Source organism: Rattus norvegicus, chromosome 5 (assembly GCF_021556685.1).
Source record: "Rattus norvegicus strain SHRSP/BbbUtx chromosome 5, alternate assembly SHRSP_T2T, whole genome shotgun sequence".
Lineage (NCBI taxonomy): Eukaryota > Metazoa > Chordata > Mammalia > Rodentia > Muridae > Rattus > Rattus norvegicus.
This window is the reverse complement of record NC_141538.1, coordinates 64,583,629-64,603,100: the sequence shown is the minus strand read 5'-3', so window position 1 is coordinate 64,603,100 and position 19,472 is coordinate 64,583,629. Positions and strand designations below refer to the sequence as shown.

The following is a 19,472-nucleotide window of genomic DNA, read 5'->3' as shown; positions in this document are numbered from 1 at the left end:
CCGCCGTGGGCTGCATTCTAGACCAACTACACACAGCGATGCAGCTCTCCTGGCCTACAGGGCTTGCGTTCCACTCAGGAAAGATAAAGAGGAGGAGAAAGTCTCTCCGCTGTCTGTTCTGGTGAGTGTCAGGCTAAGTGGGTGTGTTGGGGTCAGGCACTGAAGTCCCCCAGATTCTGAGGCTGACAGAAAGCACCGAGAAGACAGACAGACAGCAAAACCAAACTGCAGAGCCTTCCTTCTAGCCCTCTCCACAGGGAGAGTACTACAGTGCTTGAGGACGTTATGAGCACTTTCTCCTTTAGAGGTGTGTCCTATTGTGCATCCTGTACCTGCTGGACTGGCAGGGCACTTGGTCATCAGACTTTCCCTGCCTTCACTCTGTACTGGCATTTCCTCTTGTGCCAGGTCTATATTCAGGGCACTTCCCTAGAGTCCATCCCTGCAGCCTGTCTAATAAAATAGTCCTGAACAGTTGTTTACACATGAACACACGCGTGTGTGCAAGTCCCGTTTTATCTCTGGGTAGCATTTGTGGTAATGTTTGCCTCATTCCTTTCTTCCTTTTTTCCATTTGCATCATTTCTTATCTGTCTCTGAGGATAGGAACTTCTTCTTCATTGCTCTTCAGTACTTGGAACAGTGCCTGGCTCATAGTAGGCAATCACATACTTGTTAACTAAATGCCACTTTTCTTTAGAAGTTGTCAGAGATGTGTACACTGTGGCAGAAGAGTCATCTGGTGAGAGGTCTTAGTCTTACTTCAGAGGTGGGAAGATAGGCTCAGAGAGGTTTGAGGACTTGCTTTAAGCCACAGGGCTGGGAAGCAGCAGTTCGTACTTGCTGAGAGCGAAGTCTCGTGGGCTCACCTCCCAGGAGGAAGCCTCTGCCCCTTTTAACTGAAGTTGGGGATACTGATTGGCCTGGAGTCCTGTGGCTCTCTCCAGACCACAGAAACACTGCACTCACCTCTCAGGAGCATATCAAATGTGGAGGTGATGGGGCCTGCCTGCTTTCCCACACGTTGTTTTCCAGTTCTTACAGACGTCACGTTACAGGCACACAGGCCCAGGGGACAGTTGTTACTTTTTAATTCCATGCTCAGAGGCTCCAGTGGCAAAAAGGAAAGGCAGACGATGTACAGTACTCTTTTAAAAACTGCTACCTAGTTAGAGAATCCCTGGCTGCATGGATCCCAGTGGACTAATTTTGTAAATACAGCTGAAAGGAATGGAACAGCAAGGGACTGGCAGGGAAATAAAGGAGACCTTTATCTGATCCTAGGGGGATCCTGAGGGAGGATTGGCCTCAGCCTGTCTACACTGAGGACCCCTGGAATGGGGGACGAAGTGAATCTGGAGAAAGGGTAGAAACCGGCTGCCTCCTGAAACCTCCTGAGAGGCCAGGAGCGAGGTGGGACTGTTTGCTTCCTGAACCCAAAACTCAAAGCTGCAGTGGATTCTGTGTGGAATGCAGTCTTTGTCTTTTTTTCCACTGCTATAACAAAATATTTGAGCACAGACGATTTAAAGAAAGGGGAGGGGGAGGGCAGCCAAGCAGTGATGACACACAAACCTTTAAACCCAGCACTCGGGAGGCAGAGGCAGGTGGATCTCTGAGTTTGAGGCTAGCCTGGTCTACAGAGTGAGTTCCAGGACAGCCAGGAGTACACAGAGAACCTGTGTCTCAACAAAAACCAAACCAAACAAACAATGAAACAAACAAACAAACAAAAATGGGCAGGAGAGATGGGTTTAGAGGTTAAGAGCACTCACTGCTCTTCCAGAGGTCCAGAGTTCAATTCCCAGAAACCATGGATGGCTCACAACCATCTGCAATGGGGTCTGATGCCCTCTTCTGGTGTGTCTGAAGACAGCTACAGTGTATTCATATAAATACAATGAATAAATAAACCTTTATAAAAACACAGGCCAACAAAAAGGGAGAATTTATTTAGCTTAGGTCCAAGAGCATGAAAGCACAGGGGTTGGGCCTGTGGTCCTCCATACCTGAGAAGCTAAGACAGGAAGCACAGCTGAGCCCAAGAGTTCAAGGTCACCTTGTATAATTCAGAAGACCCTACCTCAAACCAAACCCTACCTCTCAAAACCAACCAAACAAGCAAAGCTAAGAGCACAGTGTCCACATCTGCTTGGCTGGAAAGGCCTCTTGTTCCACGATAAAACCTCAGAGGCCATTGCATGCTGAGGTGACCAGTGAACTGCTACTAATGACTACATCGTGGGCATCCTGCTCTAACAACCTCAATGGTAATTAGCTCCCAAAGGTTCCTTCAGGTGCCCCTGACATATGACTCTGGAGATTAAGTTTCTAACACGTAGTTTGTTGGGAGACACACTCAAAATATTACAGATGTTTTTGCCCAACATTTCTCAAACAACCCCACAATCTGAGGGGAAAACATTTTCACTTAATATTTGCAAAGTTGTGACTTCTTGCTTTTACTGTTCCACTTACCATACCTCTTGTGGATCTCCTTAAAACAGCTTTGGCTAGGCCACGGCCCTCCTGAGAGACCTGCACCAGACTTCCAGCCGCTGGGACTGTCACTCAAGGTCTCTGCCAGTCTGGACTGTGTGAGGGTGTAGAATGTGAGTGGCTCAAGGGAGGAGGGAGCGAGACCAGCTGAGGAAGTAATTAAGAGCTAGACACCTGCTCAGCTCTGAGAAGAGCACTGTAGTCCCTGTGGAGTATCCATGGAATGGGCAACCTCAGGGTTTCCGGAGGCATCACCTCATGCCTTTAGAGCAGTAGCTCTCAACCTTCCTGACCCTGGGACCCTTTAATACAGTTCCACATGTTGCTACTTTGTAACTGTGATTTTGCTACTGTTATGAATCATAATGCAAATATCTGTGTTTTCCAATGGTCTCAGAGGACCCCTTTGAGGGGGTTGTTCAACCTCCAGAGGGGTCATGAAACCTGCTGCTTTTGAGCTTCCCTTGCTCTGCTAGTTGAGTAGCCCCAAGTTCTTAGCATCTTCACTCAACAATTTCCCTTTTTTTTTTTTTTTTTGGAGACAGTCTCACTGTGTAGACCAGGCTGGCCTTCAGCTCACAGATATCCTCCTGTCTCTGCCTCCTGAGTGCTGGGACCAAAGGCATGTGCCAATCCTCCAGGATTTTTACTCTTCGACTCCTTATTCATATTATTACTGGAAGAATTTCTGTTCAGAAATTTCTAGATCAGTCTCATTATACATGGAAGGGGGTTCTCAAAGATGTAATAGTACATCCAGCTGAGGAAACAATTTATTTACCTGAAGACTAGGGTGGAGACTTGATGGTGATTCACCTCTGCTTGTTCAGTTACTTATAACTAGTGTAGTAAGCTTGTATTTTGTGCTCAGTTTTGGGTTTTGCTGTAGTCTTTGAATTGTGGCCCGGGGCATCCTTTCTTAACAGGCTGCTACCATATGGATGAGAAAGCCACCTGGGACAGGTGACATGTGGGCTGAAGCTGTACTTAGCATGACCAGTGGCTATAATTTGGGTAGTTGTAATTTGGATGTCTTTTAACATCACTGCTAGGAATGGGGTATTATTAGCAATAGATCCCAGGGGGACCCTCATGGACGGATGTGGGAGGCTCAGTTCTCACCGGGAGCACCTGCCAGCTGTCTTCTGTAGAAGTAAAGGGCTTGATGGACAATGTGTTGTGGAAGTGCACCCCTAAAGAGAGAACAGTGCTCATTGCACTCCGGAGGACCAGTGTGAGGAAGTGGGGCACGGAGACGAGGAAAGCATGGGTGTAGAAGTAGCTCAAAGCCCTAAGGAATGATCACAAGATACCCCCTGAGCTGCAGCACTCCGTCCTGATTCGCATGAACACAGGCTCTGGGAGGTGTCTGCATATTTCATATTTTTATGGGCGTGTGGTGGCTCTGCTGGTTTTGAGATGATGTCATAGATAATAAAGGGAAGGGAAGTGAGAAGCGGCTAGTGCAGTCTTGTCAGTGAGCCCCTCGCAGGGAAGAAAACACTAGAGAGAGTGAGTGGCGTGGCAGGGCAGCTGTTAAGTGGGAGGGGAGGCTCAATATGTACTAGGAAGCTGAGATGTAGTCTCCGAGTGTCAGGGCTGGGTGGAAGAAATGTTAGTGTTGTCCCAGCTACAGGAGGGTGTGAGGCAGGAGGTTGCCAATGGAGGGCCTGCCTGGGCAGTTAAAGCTCAGTCGTAGATCACTTGCCTGACACGTGTGAAGCCCTGAGTTTGATCCCCAGAATGAGGAGTGGGGGTGGGGGAGGGGAAGAAAGCATTTTTGGTGTTCATGACAGAAATTGGATATGACCGGCTTATGCCAAAAGGAGAGCATTTATGTGTGATAGAGTTTTGTAACCCAGGCTGGCCTTGAACTCCCTGATACTCCCAAGTTTTGGATTAGAGATTTGGGTGACCACACCCAGTCAAAAGGGGCATTTGTTAGAGAGGCATGGAGATTACTGGTAGCATTCAAAGGCCAAGGGTAAAGCTGAGCTTAGAGGCTGGCACTGTGACCTACAGCAAAACTGGGATGCACCTTCCTTCCATTGCTTCCTCTGGTTCATCCTCTGTGTGGCTCATCTTCTGCCTTCGTCTTCCAGCACCTACTCCAGAGTTTATCGCTTAGGAAAGGAGCCAGCAGCTAGAATATCATGTACACCTAGGGAATGTCTCAGTGGTCCATTCGTGTCAGATGCAGCCTGTCGTGGGCTGACTGTCATGTCGCTATGTACTTCCTTTCAGAGACCCCTGCTTCTGTAATCATGCGATATACATTGTTGGTAAGGGGCAAGAATATTCCCAAAGAAAGCAAGGAGGCAGCAGTGGGGGCAGCCAGTCCAGTGGATGGTTAGGATTACACCAGGGAGGAGAGAAGCCAGGACAAAACCCCACCATGATTCTTAGGGAAACACTAGTAATTAGCTGATATGGGAGTGGTAAGGGAAAGACACATAGATACTTAGTTTTCATTGGTGTCTAGGACATCCAGATGCTAGGACAGCTGCAGTCAAAGATGGCCTTGCTCTGTGCGATCCAAACTCTTTTAGGTAGATTTCAGGGGCATGTCAGGGATCTCATTCCTTATTCCCAGGGTACATGCACCTGTCTGTCCTCTGTCCTCACCTTTTTTTTTCTTTTTCTTTTTTTCTTTTTTTTTTTTTTTTTTTTTTTTTTTTTTGCCTTGACTTCATACTACATCTCTACTCCTTTCTATATGGCTGTTTCACTGTAATGATTTGAATGAGAACAGCCCCTCATGAGATCCTCAGTTTGGGGCACTGTTTGAGGAGGCTTGGGAGTTGTGCCATTGAGAAAAAGTGTGGAATACAGGAGTGTTCAGAACGATTCTGTCTGTGGAGGCCTCAGCTCAAGAGGTTTCAGAGGCAAACAGTATGCGCAACCGGGCTAGCGATCTTTCCGTGACATTTTGGTGAAGACTGTGGCTGTTCCTGCTAGGATGGCCTGTTGACCTTTACCGTTACAATGCTTGATGGCTCCAAAGCTCAAAGTCTATCACGTGCCTCAAAAACCCAACGTGGTCAGGTCTGTCACAGCAGCGATATCAATTGCTTTTCTCTTGCTGTGGTAAGACACCATAACGAGGCGGCTGATAAGAGGAAGGGTTTATTTGAGCTATGGTCCCAGAAGGCTAGAAGTCCATCACCATCATGGTGGGGAAGCAGGCAGGCAAGATGGCAGGAACAGCTGAGAGCTGACTTGTTGGAGTGCAGGCGGGATGCAGAGAAGGTGAGCTCAAATTGTCCTGGATCTCCAAACTGTCATGCCCATCTTCAGTGACACATCTCCTCCAACAAGGCCTCACCTCTTAATCTCTCCAAACAAAGCCACCAACTCAAGACCAAGCATTTAAACATCTGAGCATACAGGGCCCACCCATTCTTATTCAAACCACCACACTCTACTCCCCGTCCCCCAGAGGCTTGAAGCCACATCAAAATATAAAATGCATTCAGTCCAACTTCAGAAGTCCTCATAGTCTTTCAGTCTCAGCACTGTTTAAAATCCAAAGTCTCTTCTGAGACTCATGGCGATCTCTTAATTGTAACCCCTGTGAAAGCAGATCACATACTTCGAACATACAATGCCCCGAATATACGTTACCATCCCGAAAGGGAGGGAATGCTGGACCAAAGCAAGACAAACTCCAGATCCTAGAGCTTCATATGTGGTGTCTAAGGCTTAGACGGCTCCATCCTCCCTGCTTTGCTGCCTGTACTAGTACCACAAGGCTTTCTCCACAAGGTTGGGGCTCTGGTTTCTGGGAGTCCTGGGATCGTGTCCTTAGAGAGTCCGACTGAGGACAGTAGAGACCTACACATGGCAGGGATTGGGTGAAAATCCCTGAGGACCCAGTGCTAGTGACTTTTCTTGTCATTTTGACCAAATGTGTGACAGAAATAGCCAAAAAAATTACTTATTTTGGCTCAGAACTGACGGTTCCTTTTAACTATATGTGTTTGGGCAGATATCAAAACAGAGAGAGTATATGATAGAACGGGTTTTGTTGTAGTTTGTTTTATTTTGGGGACAGGGTCTCACTTGGTAGCTCTGGCTGCCCTGGAACTCACTCTGTAGACCACAAAGACTTCGAACTCACAGAGACATGGTTGTATCTGTCTTAGTGCTGAGCTTCAAGGCCTGCGGCACTATGCCTGGCTCATAGAAAAAAATATTTTTAAAAGATTTATTTATTTATTATAAGTACACTGTAACTGTCTTCAGACACACCAGAAGAGGCATAGGATTCCCATTACAGATGTTGTGAACCACCAAGTGGTTGCTGGGATTTGAACCTAGGACCTCTGGAAGAGCAGTCAGTGCTCTTATCCACTGAGCCATCTCTCCAGCCCAGAAAATATTAAAAAAAAACAACCTTATTTTTATGTGTAAGGGTTTGTCTTAGTTAGGGTTTCACTGCTGTGAACAGACACCATGACCAAGGCAACTCTTATAAGGACAACATTTAATTGGGGTTGGCTTACAGGTTCAGAGGTTCAGTCCATTATCATCAAGGCAGGAACATGGCAGCATCCAGGCAGGCCTGGTGCAGGAGCTGAGAGTTCTACATCCTCATCTGAAGGCTGCTAGTGGAAGACTGACTTCCAGGCAGCTAGGATGAGGGTATTAAAGCCCACGCCCACAGTGACACAGCTACTCCAACAAGGCCACACCTTCTAATAGTGCCACTCCCTGGGCAGAGCATAGTCAAACTATCACCGTGTATATGTATATGTATTCTCGTATGTTCATGTACATGTGTTCATGTATGCCATGTGAATGTAGGTGCCTGTGGAAGCCAGAAGGAGGAACTGAATCACTGGGACTGGGTTACAGATGGTTGTCAGCTGCCTGGTGTGGGTTTGTGCTTTTAACATCTGAGCCATCTCTCCATCCCCAGAACTCCATTACCTCACAAAATATAGAAGCAAGAAGAGGGTGGTGCCAGATGAGACCAGGGCAAGGTACAGCTCCAAGAATAGGCCACCAGGTCCTGCTTCCTGAAGTTCGGTCCCACCTTTCACTACTTCCTGATGATGCTGTCATATTATGAAGCTATCAAGGAACTAACACATTGATTAGCCAGTCCTCCTGACCTTCTCATGTCTGGAACTGCAGCACAGACTCACCCAGAGGTGTGCTTCACTAATTCCTAGGTGTTTCTTAGTCTAACCACATTAACGATCAAAATTAACCATCACAGATTCTGGTCGAGGGAATGGAGCCCTCTGATTGGCTGCGCCTTGTTCACTTGCTCATCTCTGGGATCAGGAGGCATTATTCTTAAAAGGGGAACAACAAAATGAAGTGACTAGAGAACATCTTCTTTTGTGTCTTTCTCCCAGGTGACCATGGAAACGGGCGGCCTCCCCCTGGAGCTGTGGCGTGTGATCTTAGCCTACCTGCATCTTCCTGACCTGGGCCGCTGCAGTCTGGTGTGCAGGGCCTGGTATGAGCTGATCCTCAGCCTGGACAGTACCCGTTGGCGACAGCTGTGTCTGGACTGCACCGAGTGCCGCCACCCCAACTGGCCCAACCAGCCCGATGTGGAGCCCGAGTCCTGGAGGGAGGCCTTCAAGCAGCACTATCTTGCCTCTAAGACCTGGGCTAAGAACGCACTGGACTTGGAGTCTTCTATCTGCTTCTCTCTGTTCCGCAGGAAGAAGGAGCGACGTACCTTGAGTGTTGGGCCAGGCCATGAGTTTGACAGCTTGGGCAGTGCCTTAGCCATGGCCAGCCTCTATGATCGAATCGTGCTTTTCCCAGGTGTGTACGAGGAGCAAGGGGAAATCATCCTGAAGGTGCCAGTGGAGATTGTGGGCCAAGGGAAGTTGGGTGAGGTGGTCTTGCTTGCCAGCATTGACCAGCACTGCTCAACCACCCGTGTGTGCAATCTTGTCTTCATGCCAGCCTGGTTCTCACCAATCATGTATAAGGTGGGTGCACACCCGATGCCATCCAGTCCCCACCCCACGGCCTTGGCCTCAGTGCCTGCCCTTTAGGTTAGACTTGAGAACTTAGTATTTTTTCCTACGTGCACACTCCCGAGAGCTGAACTGAGAAGTGGGCACACGGGTCAGTAGTTATGCTTGGTGCCTTAATTCAAAGCTCCCTTAGAAATGAGAGGTGGGCTAAGGACAACATTTTTGTGCCTCTTCTATTCCTAAGAAGATAGACTAGAGCACTGGGTAGAGTGGTGAGGTGGCAGCCATGCAGCATGGTGACAGGACATTAGCTGAGCAGCATGTGGGGGGCGGGGGAGGCAGAAACCCTCAGTATCTGAAGCTTGATCTGTGCAGGAGTCACTGCTTCTCAAGGATACCTGGAGGGAAAATCAGGAAATACCAGTCCAGCATAGGATTCGTTAGCACAGAGCAGTCACCTTCTGAACAAAGTGTGTATAGAGAGAGGAGCTGGTGGCCCTGTAAAACAGCACAGAGCCTGTGCACTGGCTGGCAGTGGTCCTCTTACAGCCAGCAGCAAGCCCTTGTCTTCATTGTAATGATCAGTACCTCATTGGAAATTCATGACACTCAATATGTGCCAGGTCTCAGTTTCTCTCCCCCGGAGCCCTGGGAGGATGCTGCATCCCCTGGTTTTATAGATGAGAGAAACTGAGGCCCAGCAACAGCAGCATAAGCAAGGTTTTGGGCTTATGGGCAGAGCTTGGACCCAAAGCCTACTAATAATCAGGATAAGCTCCGTCTAAGCAGACATCTGTGGTGATCACTAGCTGTGGTTCCCTTGGGCAGATGAGGGGCATTAAAAGCCAGAGACGCTAGTAAGTTTCCCAGATGGGTAATTAGTGAGGTTAGAGCTCAAATCCAGGCCCTCTGGTTTATAAAATTACATCGTGCCAAAGTCCTTGGGAGCCTGAAAGCCTGTTTTTTAGTTCGAGAATGTTTTATAAGGAGTAATGGACGTCCCTGTTCTGGTCTGCAGACCCAGAAGTAAAGTTTGCTTCTAGAAGCCAGGCTCCAGTCCCTTCGTACCTTGAAATACATTGATTCTTTTTTTTTTTTTAAAGATTTATTTATTTATTATATATAAGTACACTGTAGCTGTCTTCAGATACACCAGAAGAGGGCATCGGATCTCTTTACAGATGGTTGTGAGCCACCATGTGGTTGCTGGGAATTGAACTCATGACCTCTGGAAGAGCAGTCGGGTGCTCTTAACCTCTGAGCCATCTCTCCAGCCCGAAATACATTGATTCTTAGAGTAAGTGCTCACTGGGGCCTCTGCTGCTGCCTTGCAAGCATAGCCTCCTCAGAAAACAGGCCTGGCCATGGCTGCTTCTTTGTAGTCAGACATCTGGTTTAGTGCTTCGTATATTTGAGTGCTAAAGTCCATGATGGTCTTTCAACTTGAAAGGCACAGAGATGTTCTTGCCTGAAAACTGTAAAGGCCAGGACAACGTCTCAGAAGTTTTCAGTGCCTTGTAAGAGAACTCTAGCGTCGACTGCATCTCCAAGAAACAGAGGACCAGGAGGGAAGATGGGCTTCACTAGCAGCAGGAAAAGCAGTGTAGCCGTAAGGCGGCACCCGCAGCAGCTGGGGTCCATGTAGTCACCCTCCGCTGAAAGCCATCGAGGCAGGTAGAGAATGTTTTTAGCTCAAGGGCAAGTTTATTTGGGTTGTTGGTTCGACTCAGATTCATCTGGTGGAGTTCATGTGAATCCGGAAATGGGTATAGAGTAGTTTGACTTCACCAAACTTACCCATCGCTCAGGCCTAGGGCTCCCCCCTTTCCTACCCCAGACTCCTGAGGTCCTTGCATCTCTGACCTCAGATAGCAATAGCTGTCTGAGTCTGACTCTGACTCAGATATCACTGAGTCTGAGAACCAGCTTTGTGACTTATAAACTTGCATGCCTCATGCTACAGACAGGGAAACTGACGTTTAGAGAGATGAAGCCATTTGTCCCAGGTAATGCACTTAGAAGAGGCAGAGCTGTGGTCAGCCATCAGAGCATACTCCCAACCACTGACCTCATCCCCTGTCTTTTCTCTTTGAAGATGAGACCTGTCATTTACATTGCAAACCCTCACACCAGTAACTGCACAGACTGGGCTCTCCTAATGCCTGTGGCTGAGCCATAACCTGTCCCAGTCACAGAAGTGTTAAATCTCTTCTTGCCTCTCCTCTACTGTGCCCAGAAATCAGGGCCCCAGCACAGCACAGCCCTTTTGTGTACTGCAGGCCAGCAGGTTCAGGTAGAGAACGTACCTGTAGGCACAAGAGAGTGTGGATGAAGGAAAAGTGCTTTTAAAAAGGTACGATCAGGAGAAACTTGTGCATGGTAATCGTATAACCCAGTCACTAAGCAGGGACTCCCCTCCTCCCCTTGGTGAAGTCCAGCTCGGATGCTGGGTAATGCTCTTGGGACTGCACCAGCTCCTGTGTTTGTGAAAATACAAAGCATCCCCTAGGTTAGAGTGGCCCGCCTCCTCCCTCCCCTTCTCCATATCTGTATCAGTTCTGTCTCGCCGGCCTCCCTGTGCTGCAGCTTCTTCCTGCCTGCGTTGCTAGGCAAGCACTGTGCTGCCAAGTGTGTCTCCAGCTTCCCTTCTTCCTAGTCCACCAAAAAGAAAATAAGGGATCGGGGAGTGCGGTGGGGGAGGACAGTGATTCTCACCTAGCATTTCATGAGTGCTGGAGAACTTATTTAAGACTTTTTTAAAAGGATTCATTTACTTTATATAAATGAGAGCTCTATCTGTATGTACACCTGCGCGCCAGAAAAGGGATTCAGATCCCATTACAGATGGTTGTGAGCCACCATGTGGTTGCTGGGATTTGAACTCAGGACCTCTGGAAGAGCAGTCAGTGCTCTTAACCACTGAGCTATCTCTCCAGCCCCCTATTTAAAACTTGAAATACATACATGGATCCCACGTAGAGTGTGGGCTTTCCTTCCATGTCTTTCAGGATTAGAAGGATACAGTGACTGGCAGTTTCTCTTGTGCCTCTTTGATGCAGACCTATTTCCAGGACCTCTGAGTGACAGCTGACGTCCTGGCCTTTTAAGGAAGAGAGGAAGTTGAACCAAGGGCCCTTCTGTCTCTGCCCTCCTTGAAGAGCAGCTTGGGTGATAACCATCAAAACAAAGTGTAGGCTTCTGACCATATCTTCTCCTTCTTGTTCCCCAGACCACATCAGGTCACATCCAGTTTGACAACTGCAACTTTGAGAATGGACACATCCAGGTCCATGGCCCAGGTACCTGCCAAGTGAAATTTTGTACCTTCAAAAATACCCATGTCTTTTTGCACAACGTGCCCTTATGTATGTTGGAAAACTGTGAATTTGTGGGCAGCGAAAACAACTCTGTGACCGTTGAGGGTCACCCGTCAGCCGACAAGAACTGGGCCTATAAGTACCTGCTGGGCCTTATCAAGGCCTCTCCCATCTTCCTCCCTGCAGAGGACAACGACTTTTTAATGTCCTTGGACTTAGAGAGCCGGGACCAGGCCTGGAGCCCAAGGACCTGTGACATTGTCATCGAGGGCAGCCAGAGTCCTACAAGTCCAGTCTCTAGCTCTCCAAAGCCAGGCTCCAAGGAGGGAGAGGTGGGCAGCGATGGGGAGAGAGTGGCCCAGACTCCAGACAGCAGTGACGGCGGCCTGAGCCCCAGCGGTGAGGATGAGGATGATGAGCAGCTCACCTACAGACTGTCCTACCAGGTGCAGGGCCCCCGCCCTGTTCTGGGCGGCTCCTTTCTGGGCCCTCCCCTACCTGGAGCATCCATTCAGCTCCCCAGCTGTCTAGTTCTGAACTCACTGCACCAGGAGCTGCAGAAAGACAAGGAAGCCATGGCGCTAGCCAGCTCCGTGCAGGGCTGCCTTATCCGCAAGTGCCTCTTCCGGGACGGGAAGGGCGGTGTCTTCGTCTGCTCTTATGGCCGCGCCAAGATGGAAGGAAACGTCTTTCGGAACCTGACTTATGCAGTGCGATGTATACACAATAGCAAGGTACTGTCCCAAGGACCAGCACTGTAGCCTGAGGCCTCCCTGGGCGGTCTTTGCCAAGAGCACGAACTTGCTTTTGAGAGGGCTCCAGTGCTGTGCGTGGAAAGGGTGTGGTGAGCTGTTTGCATCTTTAAATGATTTTTCAAGCTTATTACATACACTTGACTTCCTGTCCATCATCCAACTTGGATAAGACAAACGTCTTCCCATTTCCCAGAAAAAAAAAGATGGGGACCCAGAACGGGAGAGTCTTTGAGCAAGTTTGAGACAGAGCCCAGGTCTTGTACCTCCACTCACGTCTGTCATTCTGCTTCTCTTGCATGTTGCAGAGGTGTTCATAGGAGAAAGACATGGTCGCTGCCTTCATTTCAGACTCCATTGGGATGGTCCAGAAGGGTTTCTGTAGAAACAGGCGTCTGGGGGCTGGGGATTTAGCTCAGTGGTAGAGCGCTTACCTAGGAAGCACAAGGCCCTGGGTTCGGTCCCCAGCTCCGAAAAAGAGAACCAAAAAAAAAAAAAAAAAGAAACAGGCGTCTGAGCTGAGTGGGGTGAAGAGTGGGTGCAGGGCAGGTAGAGCACACATGATTGGAAAAGGGGCGTGTTCCAGAAAGAAACAAGTGCACCCCGTGCCGCGCTGTCTGTGAGGCTGAGTCCCTGTGCAGCTGGAGCACACTGAGAGGCTGTGGGGCTGGGGAGGTGGTTTAGCAGTTAGGAGCACGGTGGCTCACAACCACCTGTAACTCCAGTTCCAGGGGACCCAAAGCCCTCTCCTGGACCCCGTGGGCACCAGACAAGCACATACGTATATGCAGGTAAAATGCTCATTCACAGAGAATAAGATAAATCTTAAAAGAACTTTCTTAAAGACAGAGCTGTAGGTACTAAGCAAGGGCCACTTTGCCCAGAGTCTGGAACGGTAGGCTTCGCAGAGCAGCTCACCAGCCGCTGATGAGAAGTCACGGCGAGTGCTGTGTGGCAGCCTCCATATCCATTGCGGTTGGTGCCACGGAGGGTTTTGAAGGGTGAGCAGCCTGACAGAAGAAGGCATGGCAGTGCCGTGGGCTTGGGGCTCAGCTCCCATCACTCCCCTGTAGTTACCTGCACTTCTGTACCACGAGAGAGTGTCCATGTGGCTTCTCTCACTGAGGTCTGAGGGCCTGGTGCCTCCACCTTAGCAGAAGTGCTCAGTGAGCCAGTAAGCATTGCAGAGACCACTGTGGGTCTTACAGGCATCGAGAATGGTCAGTTACAACTGTACTTAGTTGTCTGTAACATGCCCACTTTTTTGTTTGTCTTTGGCTGCTGGGTTGGTTTTGGTTTTTTCCAGGGTTTCTCCGTGTAACAGCGCCCTTGTGGTCCTGAAACTTGCTTTGTAGACCAGGCTGGCCTTGAACTCATCTGAGATCTGTCTGCCTCCCAAGTGCTGGGATTAAAAGTTAAAAGTGTGTGCCACCTCGTTCAGCTTCCAGGCCCATTTCTAAGGACAATTTTAAGTTACTATGAAAACACAAGACTATACTATATTATAAGCAGAAAATAGATTTTTTTAAAGGAAGAAGGCCTAGCTTGGTGGTGCATATCAAGAATCTCAGTACATGAGAGGCTGAGGCAGGAGGATCACCACAAAGCTCAGACCAGCCTGGGCTACTGAGACCGTGTCTCGAAAGGAAACAAATGTGGAAGGGGGCTAGTTTACTTCCACAGGTACCACGATGAAAGGTCAGGTCTGAGCCCTGCAGAGGACTCTTCTCTTCACACAATTATCAAGGGCATGGCTGATGGGCAAAATTCTGCCTTTGCTGCCCATGGTTCCTTAGGGATGGTGAAGATGATTAGCGAAGGTTCCCCATGGAAAGTCCGAGGTTGGTAGTGTGGTGGTGTGTACCTGTGAGTCAAGCACTCAGGAAGTTAAGGCAGGCACATCACAGATTCAAGTCCAGACTAAGCTATGACTTTAGAGCCTAATCTAGAAGGGGGGGCCTTAATAGTGCCATCTGGTCTATAGCGGGTGCTTAGTAAGCCTTTTTAAAAGGTGGTAACCGTCTAGTTGAGAGGTCCTCGGATAGATGTACTAGGGTGTGGCACAGGAACCCATAAATGAGGGTACCTGACCCACCCTCAAGGAGCCAGGACAGTCTCCTAAAGTATGTGTGCCATTGGCTTAAACTGCAGGAGGAACAAGAGTTGTCAAGAGGTGGGTAAGAGGACCTGGAGCCAGAGAGGACGCAGCACACACAGGGAGTTGTGAGGTCCTCAGCCGTGGCGGGAGGGGAAATGTCAGGAGGAGTGGGGAAGGGCATCAGGTGGAGCTGTGGCGGTTTGAATTCTGGAACATGGCCGAGAAGCATGAAGAGATCTGTGGTCAGATCTGTCCTAGAAAGCTTACTCCGAGGCTCCAGAGATGGGGAGGAGAACCCGGCAGCCTGGGAAAGAAGAGCAGGGGAGAAAAATCAAGACCCTCAGGCTGAGATCTCTAGCCTGGGTACATGAGGCAGTGGAGGAAACATGGAGGACCGAGGAGTGACCAGAAAGATGAGCTTAGCCCTGGGCGTGCTGAGGTGGAACACTGACACTCAGCAGAGGCCATCTTCTCTGTCTGGGACAGGGAGAGGTGTGTGCTGACACACTGGGTGCACATGGGGCCTGTCACCCTGCAGGCCAGCAAGGACAAACAAAACTTACAGCCTTAGCTGTAGCCATATTGGACGGTTGCCCCAGGAGACATTTGGCAGGAGTTATTTAGCCAGAAATCCGTGGTTTGTTTCTAGCAAAGAACCTGGAAACTGATTTTCAGGGATTTGGACAAAAAGGGAAAAAAGATCAACATGTGTTTGGAACTATCGTGAGTGCTAACTGCTGTCATGAACACAAGTCTGGGTTGTATGTAGGTGGGAGTGTGGAGCGTGCTGGGCAAGTTCCTGAGTTGAGGGTCAAGGTGTTGATCTCTGGCCGGAGGGCTCCCAGGTCCTAAAATACCCCAGCTGGCAGAAGCAGCCTGGCTCCCTGGGGCTCCAAGAAGCCTGGTGTTCTTGTGTAGGTTGTAATTCCTGGCTGGAAGCCAGGTGCACTGGGTTTGGAAACTCGCACTCCACGGTCATCTTTCCGGAGTCAGACCTGGCAGGAATCGAGCTGGTTCGGATGATGGTGGCATTGTGACTGGCCTCAGTTTCCCTCATCTTTTCCTTCTGCTACTTCTCTGTCTGGCTTCTTCCCTTTGCTCCTGCTTCTCTGAGAGGCCCCTCCCTCAGCGGTCAGCCTCCCTCTCCTGTACGTGGTGGGATCTGTGAGGCTGCACAGGAGGTCCTGGCAGGGAACAGTTCTCCAGTGCTGTGCTTCATCTGGGCAGGCATTACGTCCTTGGGTCTAGGGGGAGATCCGTCAGTGGTCCTTCTCAGCCCCAGCACTATGGGCTTTCCTTCCTCGTGATCTGGGCCAAAACCGAGTTTCCTCCCAATGCCCCTTCAGTTGTAGGCAGAACCTGAGTCTTAGGCCACCTGTCACCAAAATATCCCAGAGGCATCCGTTAAAGTATTCAGGTTCTTGTGTAGCACAACCAAGAATGGAACCACATGATTGAAAATAAAATGTATATACTCCAGATGTGCTGGGCCATGGCCACGTGACCCTTTATAGGTCACTTGCATAGCACTGTCTCCCATACTTGTATATGGCAGGGCTTCTCTTGAGTATATTCTACTGAATGAAGCCAAAGTGGGGAAGGACAGGGTAACGCTGGCTTTTGTTTTCTCAGTCTCCTCTCCCTAAGGGCCCTGGGGTGTGTTGCCTTTACCCCACTACTTAAGGCCAGTTCTGTGGACAGCTAGTCCAGGACGGCCGTGTCCGCTAGTTTTCCGTCAGTGTGATCCAAGCTAGAGTCATCAGATGACTGGGAGCCTCAGATGAGAAGACGCCGCCATAAGGCCGGATTGTAGGGCTCCTAGGTTCTATAAGGCAGCAGGTTGATCAAGCCAAGGGGTAGTAACCCTTTCATGGCTCTGAATCAGCTCCTGTCTCCAGGCTCCTGGCCTGTTTGGTTCCTGCCCTGGCTTCCTTCAGTGATGGACTATGGTGTGGAAGTGTAAGCCAGACCCTTTCCTCTCAACTTGCTTTTGTCGTGGTGTTTTATCACAGCAATGGTAACTCTAACTTAAGACCATGGTGCCTTGCTCTGCCTAGTGTCTGCCCTGCTTGCTCCCAAGCTTGTCTTGCTCTGTTTCCCTTTGGTGGACAATCTCACTATGTAATCACAGCTGACCTCCAGGTCACAGAGATCCTCCTGCCTCTGCCTCCCAAGTCCTGGAATCACATGGGTGTTCATTCCTCCTCACTCAACAACTAGAATTTTACAGTCATGAATAATTGATCTTAATACACAATTATTTAAAACAATGTGTGTGTGTTTATACTTATCACACATAAGAAATTAAGGCAGGAAACACATTCCTTTAATATGTGGGAGTTGCATTGTCTACCTTGTTTAAAGAGACTTCTTAAACACCCAGATTCCTGGCACTCTCATTGGAGTATTAGTAGCCTTTGCAAACCAGCGACTACACCAAGAATCACAGTTAATAAGAACAGGATTTAAAAGAACAAAACCAAAATTGTGTGAGCGCACACATGGGTGTGTGCGAGGGAGGGGGTATATGTGCAGCTGTGGACAGAACTCCTTCAGGTCTTCTTTCACTGAGCAAGCTCCTCACCGACTGAACCATCTCCAGGTCACGTAACTATTTGTTTTGTTTTGTTTCAGATATTTTTTCTCAACTGATGTTTGTTTTCTGCTTTTCTTTTGTTTGAGATAGGGTCTCAGCACGTAGCCCAGGCTGACTTCTCCCACCTTCCTTCCCTTTCTCTCCAGTGCTGGGACTAGAGGCATGCGACACCATACTGCAGATTTAACTAAATAACATTTTTTAAATTAAGAATTGGCCTTGGGCCAGAAGTCATCGCCATAGCTGTGATTCTGGGCACCTGAGAGGCAGGAAAGACCATGAGTTCCAGATAGGGCTGGGGATGTGTCTCAGTGACAGGATACTTGCCTGAGAGGTGCAAGGTCCCAAGTTTGAGGCCCAGCACTGCAAGGTCTTGATTTTTGTAATGGGAGGGAAGCCCGGGAAGAGGACAGCGCTGGCTGTGTAACCAGCACTTGCTTAGGCGATGGATTTTGATGAAGGGTCGGTGACAGGGACAGATCTGGAACTAATTGCGTTAAAAGTTGCTGTGGGCTAGGGATGTACTCAGCAGTACGCATGAAGTGCCAGGTTCAGCAGCACTGTAACAGTGTGTGGGGCTGCAGCTCTGTAATTCCAGGACTAGGAAGGCAGACACAGGTGGGTCCCAGGAGCTCAAGGTCATCATTGGCTACAGAATGAGTCTAAGGTCAGCCAGGGCGATCTGACACCTTTTAGAATGCAAGCTCAAGAATGTGAAGTTTGCAGACCTCTTGGTCTGAAAGCATCATTCCATCCCATCATCTAGGGATTCAAGTAAAGAGGGTTGAGCCCAAACCAGGCTTCTGAGTATTAGAAGAAAAAAAGCACCCACATGGCAGCGTCACACTGGATAAGGGAGACTACGTCCTCTGAAGCACAGAGCAGGGAGATGGGGTACACAGAGAGGGGCCCACTCACCAACTGTGAACTTTAGGGACTAGATGGGAGGAAAAGATTTGCGTGTTCTTCTTATAGAGTTTATTATTATTACTATAGATTGTGTGTGTGTGCATGTGTTTCTGCGTCTGTGCATATGTGCCTGTGTGTGTCTCTGTGTCTGCCTGTGTGTGTGTCTGAGTGTATCTGTATGTGTACGTGCACCACAGCATAGGTGTAGAGATCAAAGGACAACCTTGAGGATTTGGTTCTCTGCTTCCACTATGTGGGCCCTGGACATTGAGCTTATGTCGTCAGGCCTGTCAGCAAGTGTCTTTGCCCTCTAAACCATCTCCCCTTGTAGTTTCTGACCATCCTTTGACACCCCCCAATTTTTTCCCCTCTCTTCTGTTTAGATCGTCATGCTCAGGAATGATATTTACCGCTGCCGGGCATCAGGCATCTTTCTTCGATTGGAGGGCGGAGGCTTGATCGCTGGCAACAATATTTACCACAATGCAGAGGCTGGCGTGGACATTCGGAAGAAATCCAACCCACTCATCCTGGTACTCTTCTCTGTTCTTTTGCCGTTCAACTCTCTTCCTAGGTGATTAGGGGACAAGCCATACCCTGAAATTTTCATATCAACAGAAAAAAGTGGACCTGGACAAGGAAATTTCCCAGGGCCTCCTCAGTACTCATGCACGTCTGACTTTGACGCTAGTAAAGAGGTTCTGGCTTCCTATATGACAGGTGAATCTAATGTCATCAGTCGCTCTTTGGGACAGGTATGCATTACCCTCGGGTGGTTTCATAGACAGGAGAGCACATGGAGTTTGGTTTTGTTTTATTCTTATTGGAAGATACAGACAGTTCTCTTGCAATTCAAGCTGCCCTCAAACTTAATACATACCTGAAACTGGCCCAAAGTCTTAATCCTCCTGCCTCTACCCCCCAAGCCCTGTGGATTACAAACCCGGCTTGCAGTTCATGTGTTATCAGCATGAGAATGACATACAGCACTTGAATATGGGGTTGGGGAGGTGGATCAGTTGATAACGTACATGCTTGCCATGCAGGCATAAAGTCTCTAGGTTCAGGCTCCCAGCATCTACATGAAAAAGTAGACATGGGGGCTAAAAAGACAGCTGAGCAGTTAAAGGCGCTTACTGCTCTTCCGGAAGACGAGCGTTCAGTTCCTAGCCACTCATCAGGCAACGTCTGTAACTCTGTTTTCAAGGAATTGGATACACCTGCATGTATATGACGCTCACGGGCACACACACCACACATACACACACACACACACACACACACACACACTTATATACACATACATACACACACACCACACACACACACACACTTACATACACATACCTACATACA

At 48.9% G+C, this 19,472-nt stretch overlaps 1 protein-coding gene across 2 annotated transcripts in view; it reads left to right on the top strand.

Annotated features, from left to right (window-relative positions):
• The window catches only part of Fbxo10 (F-box protein 10), a 46,101-nt gene that overhangs the window by 11,391 nt on the left and 15,238 nt on the right, over positions 1-19,472 (top strand). Inside the window, exons 2-4 of one of the 2 annotated variants that reach the window (XM_087549677.1) lie at positions 7,866-8,286; positions 11,674-12,495; positions 18,500-18,649. In XM_087549677.1, coding sequence (XP_087405803.1) covers positions 8,263-8,286; positions 11,674-12,495; positions 18,500-18,649 — 996 coding nt within the window. In that variant the 5' untranslated portion in view covers positions 7,866-8,262. 2 annotated transcript variants of the gene reach the window in all.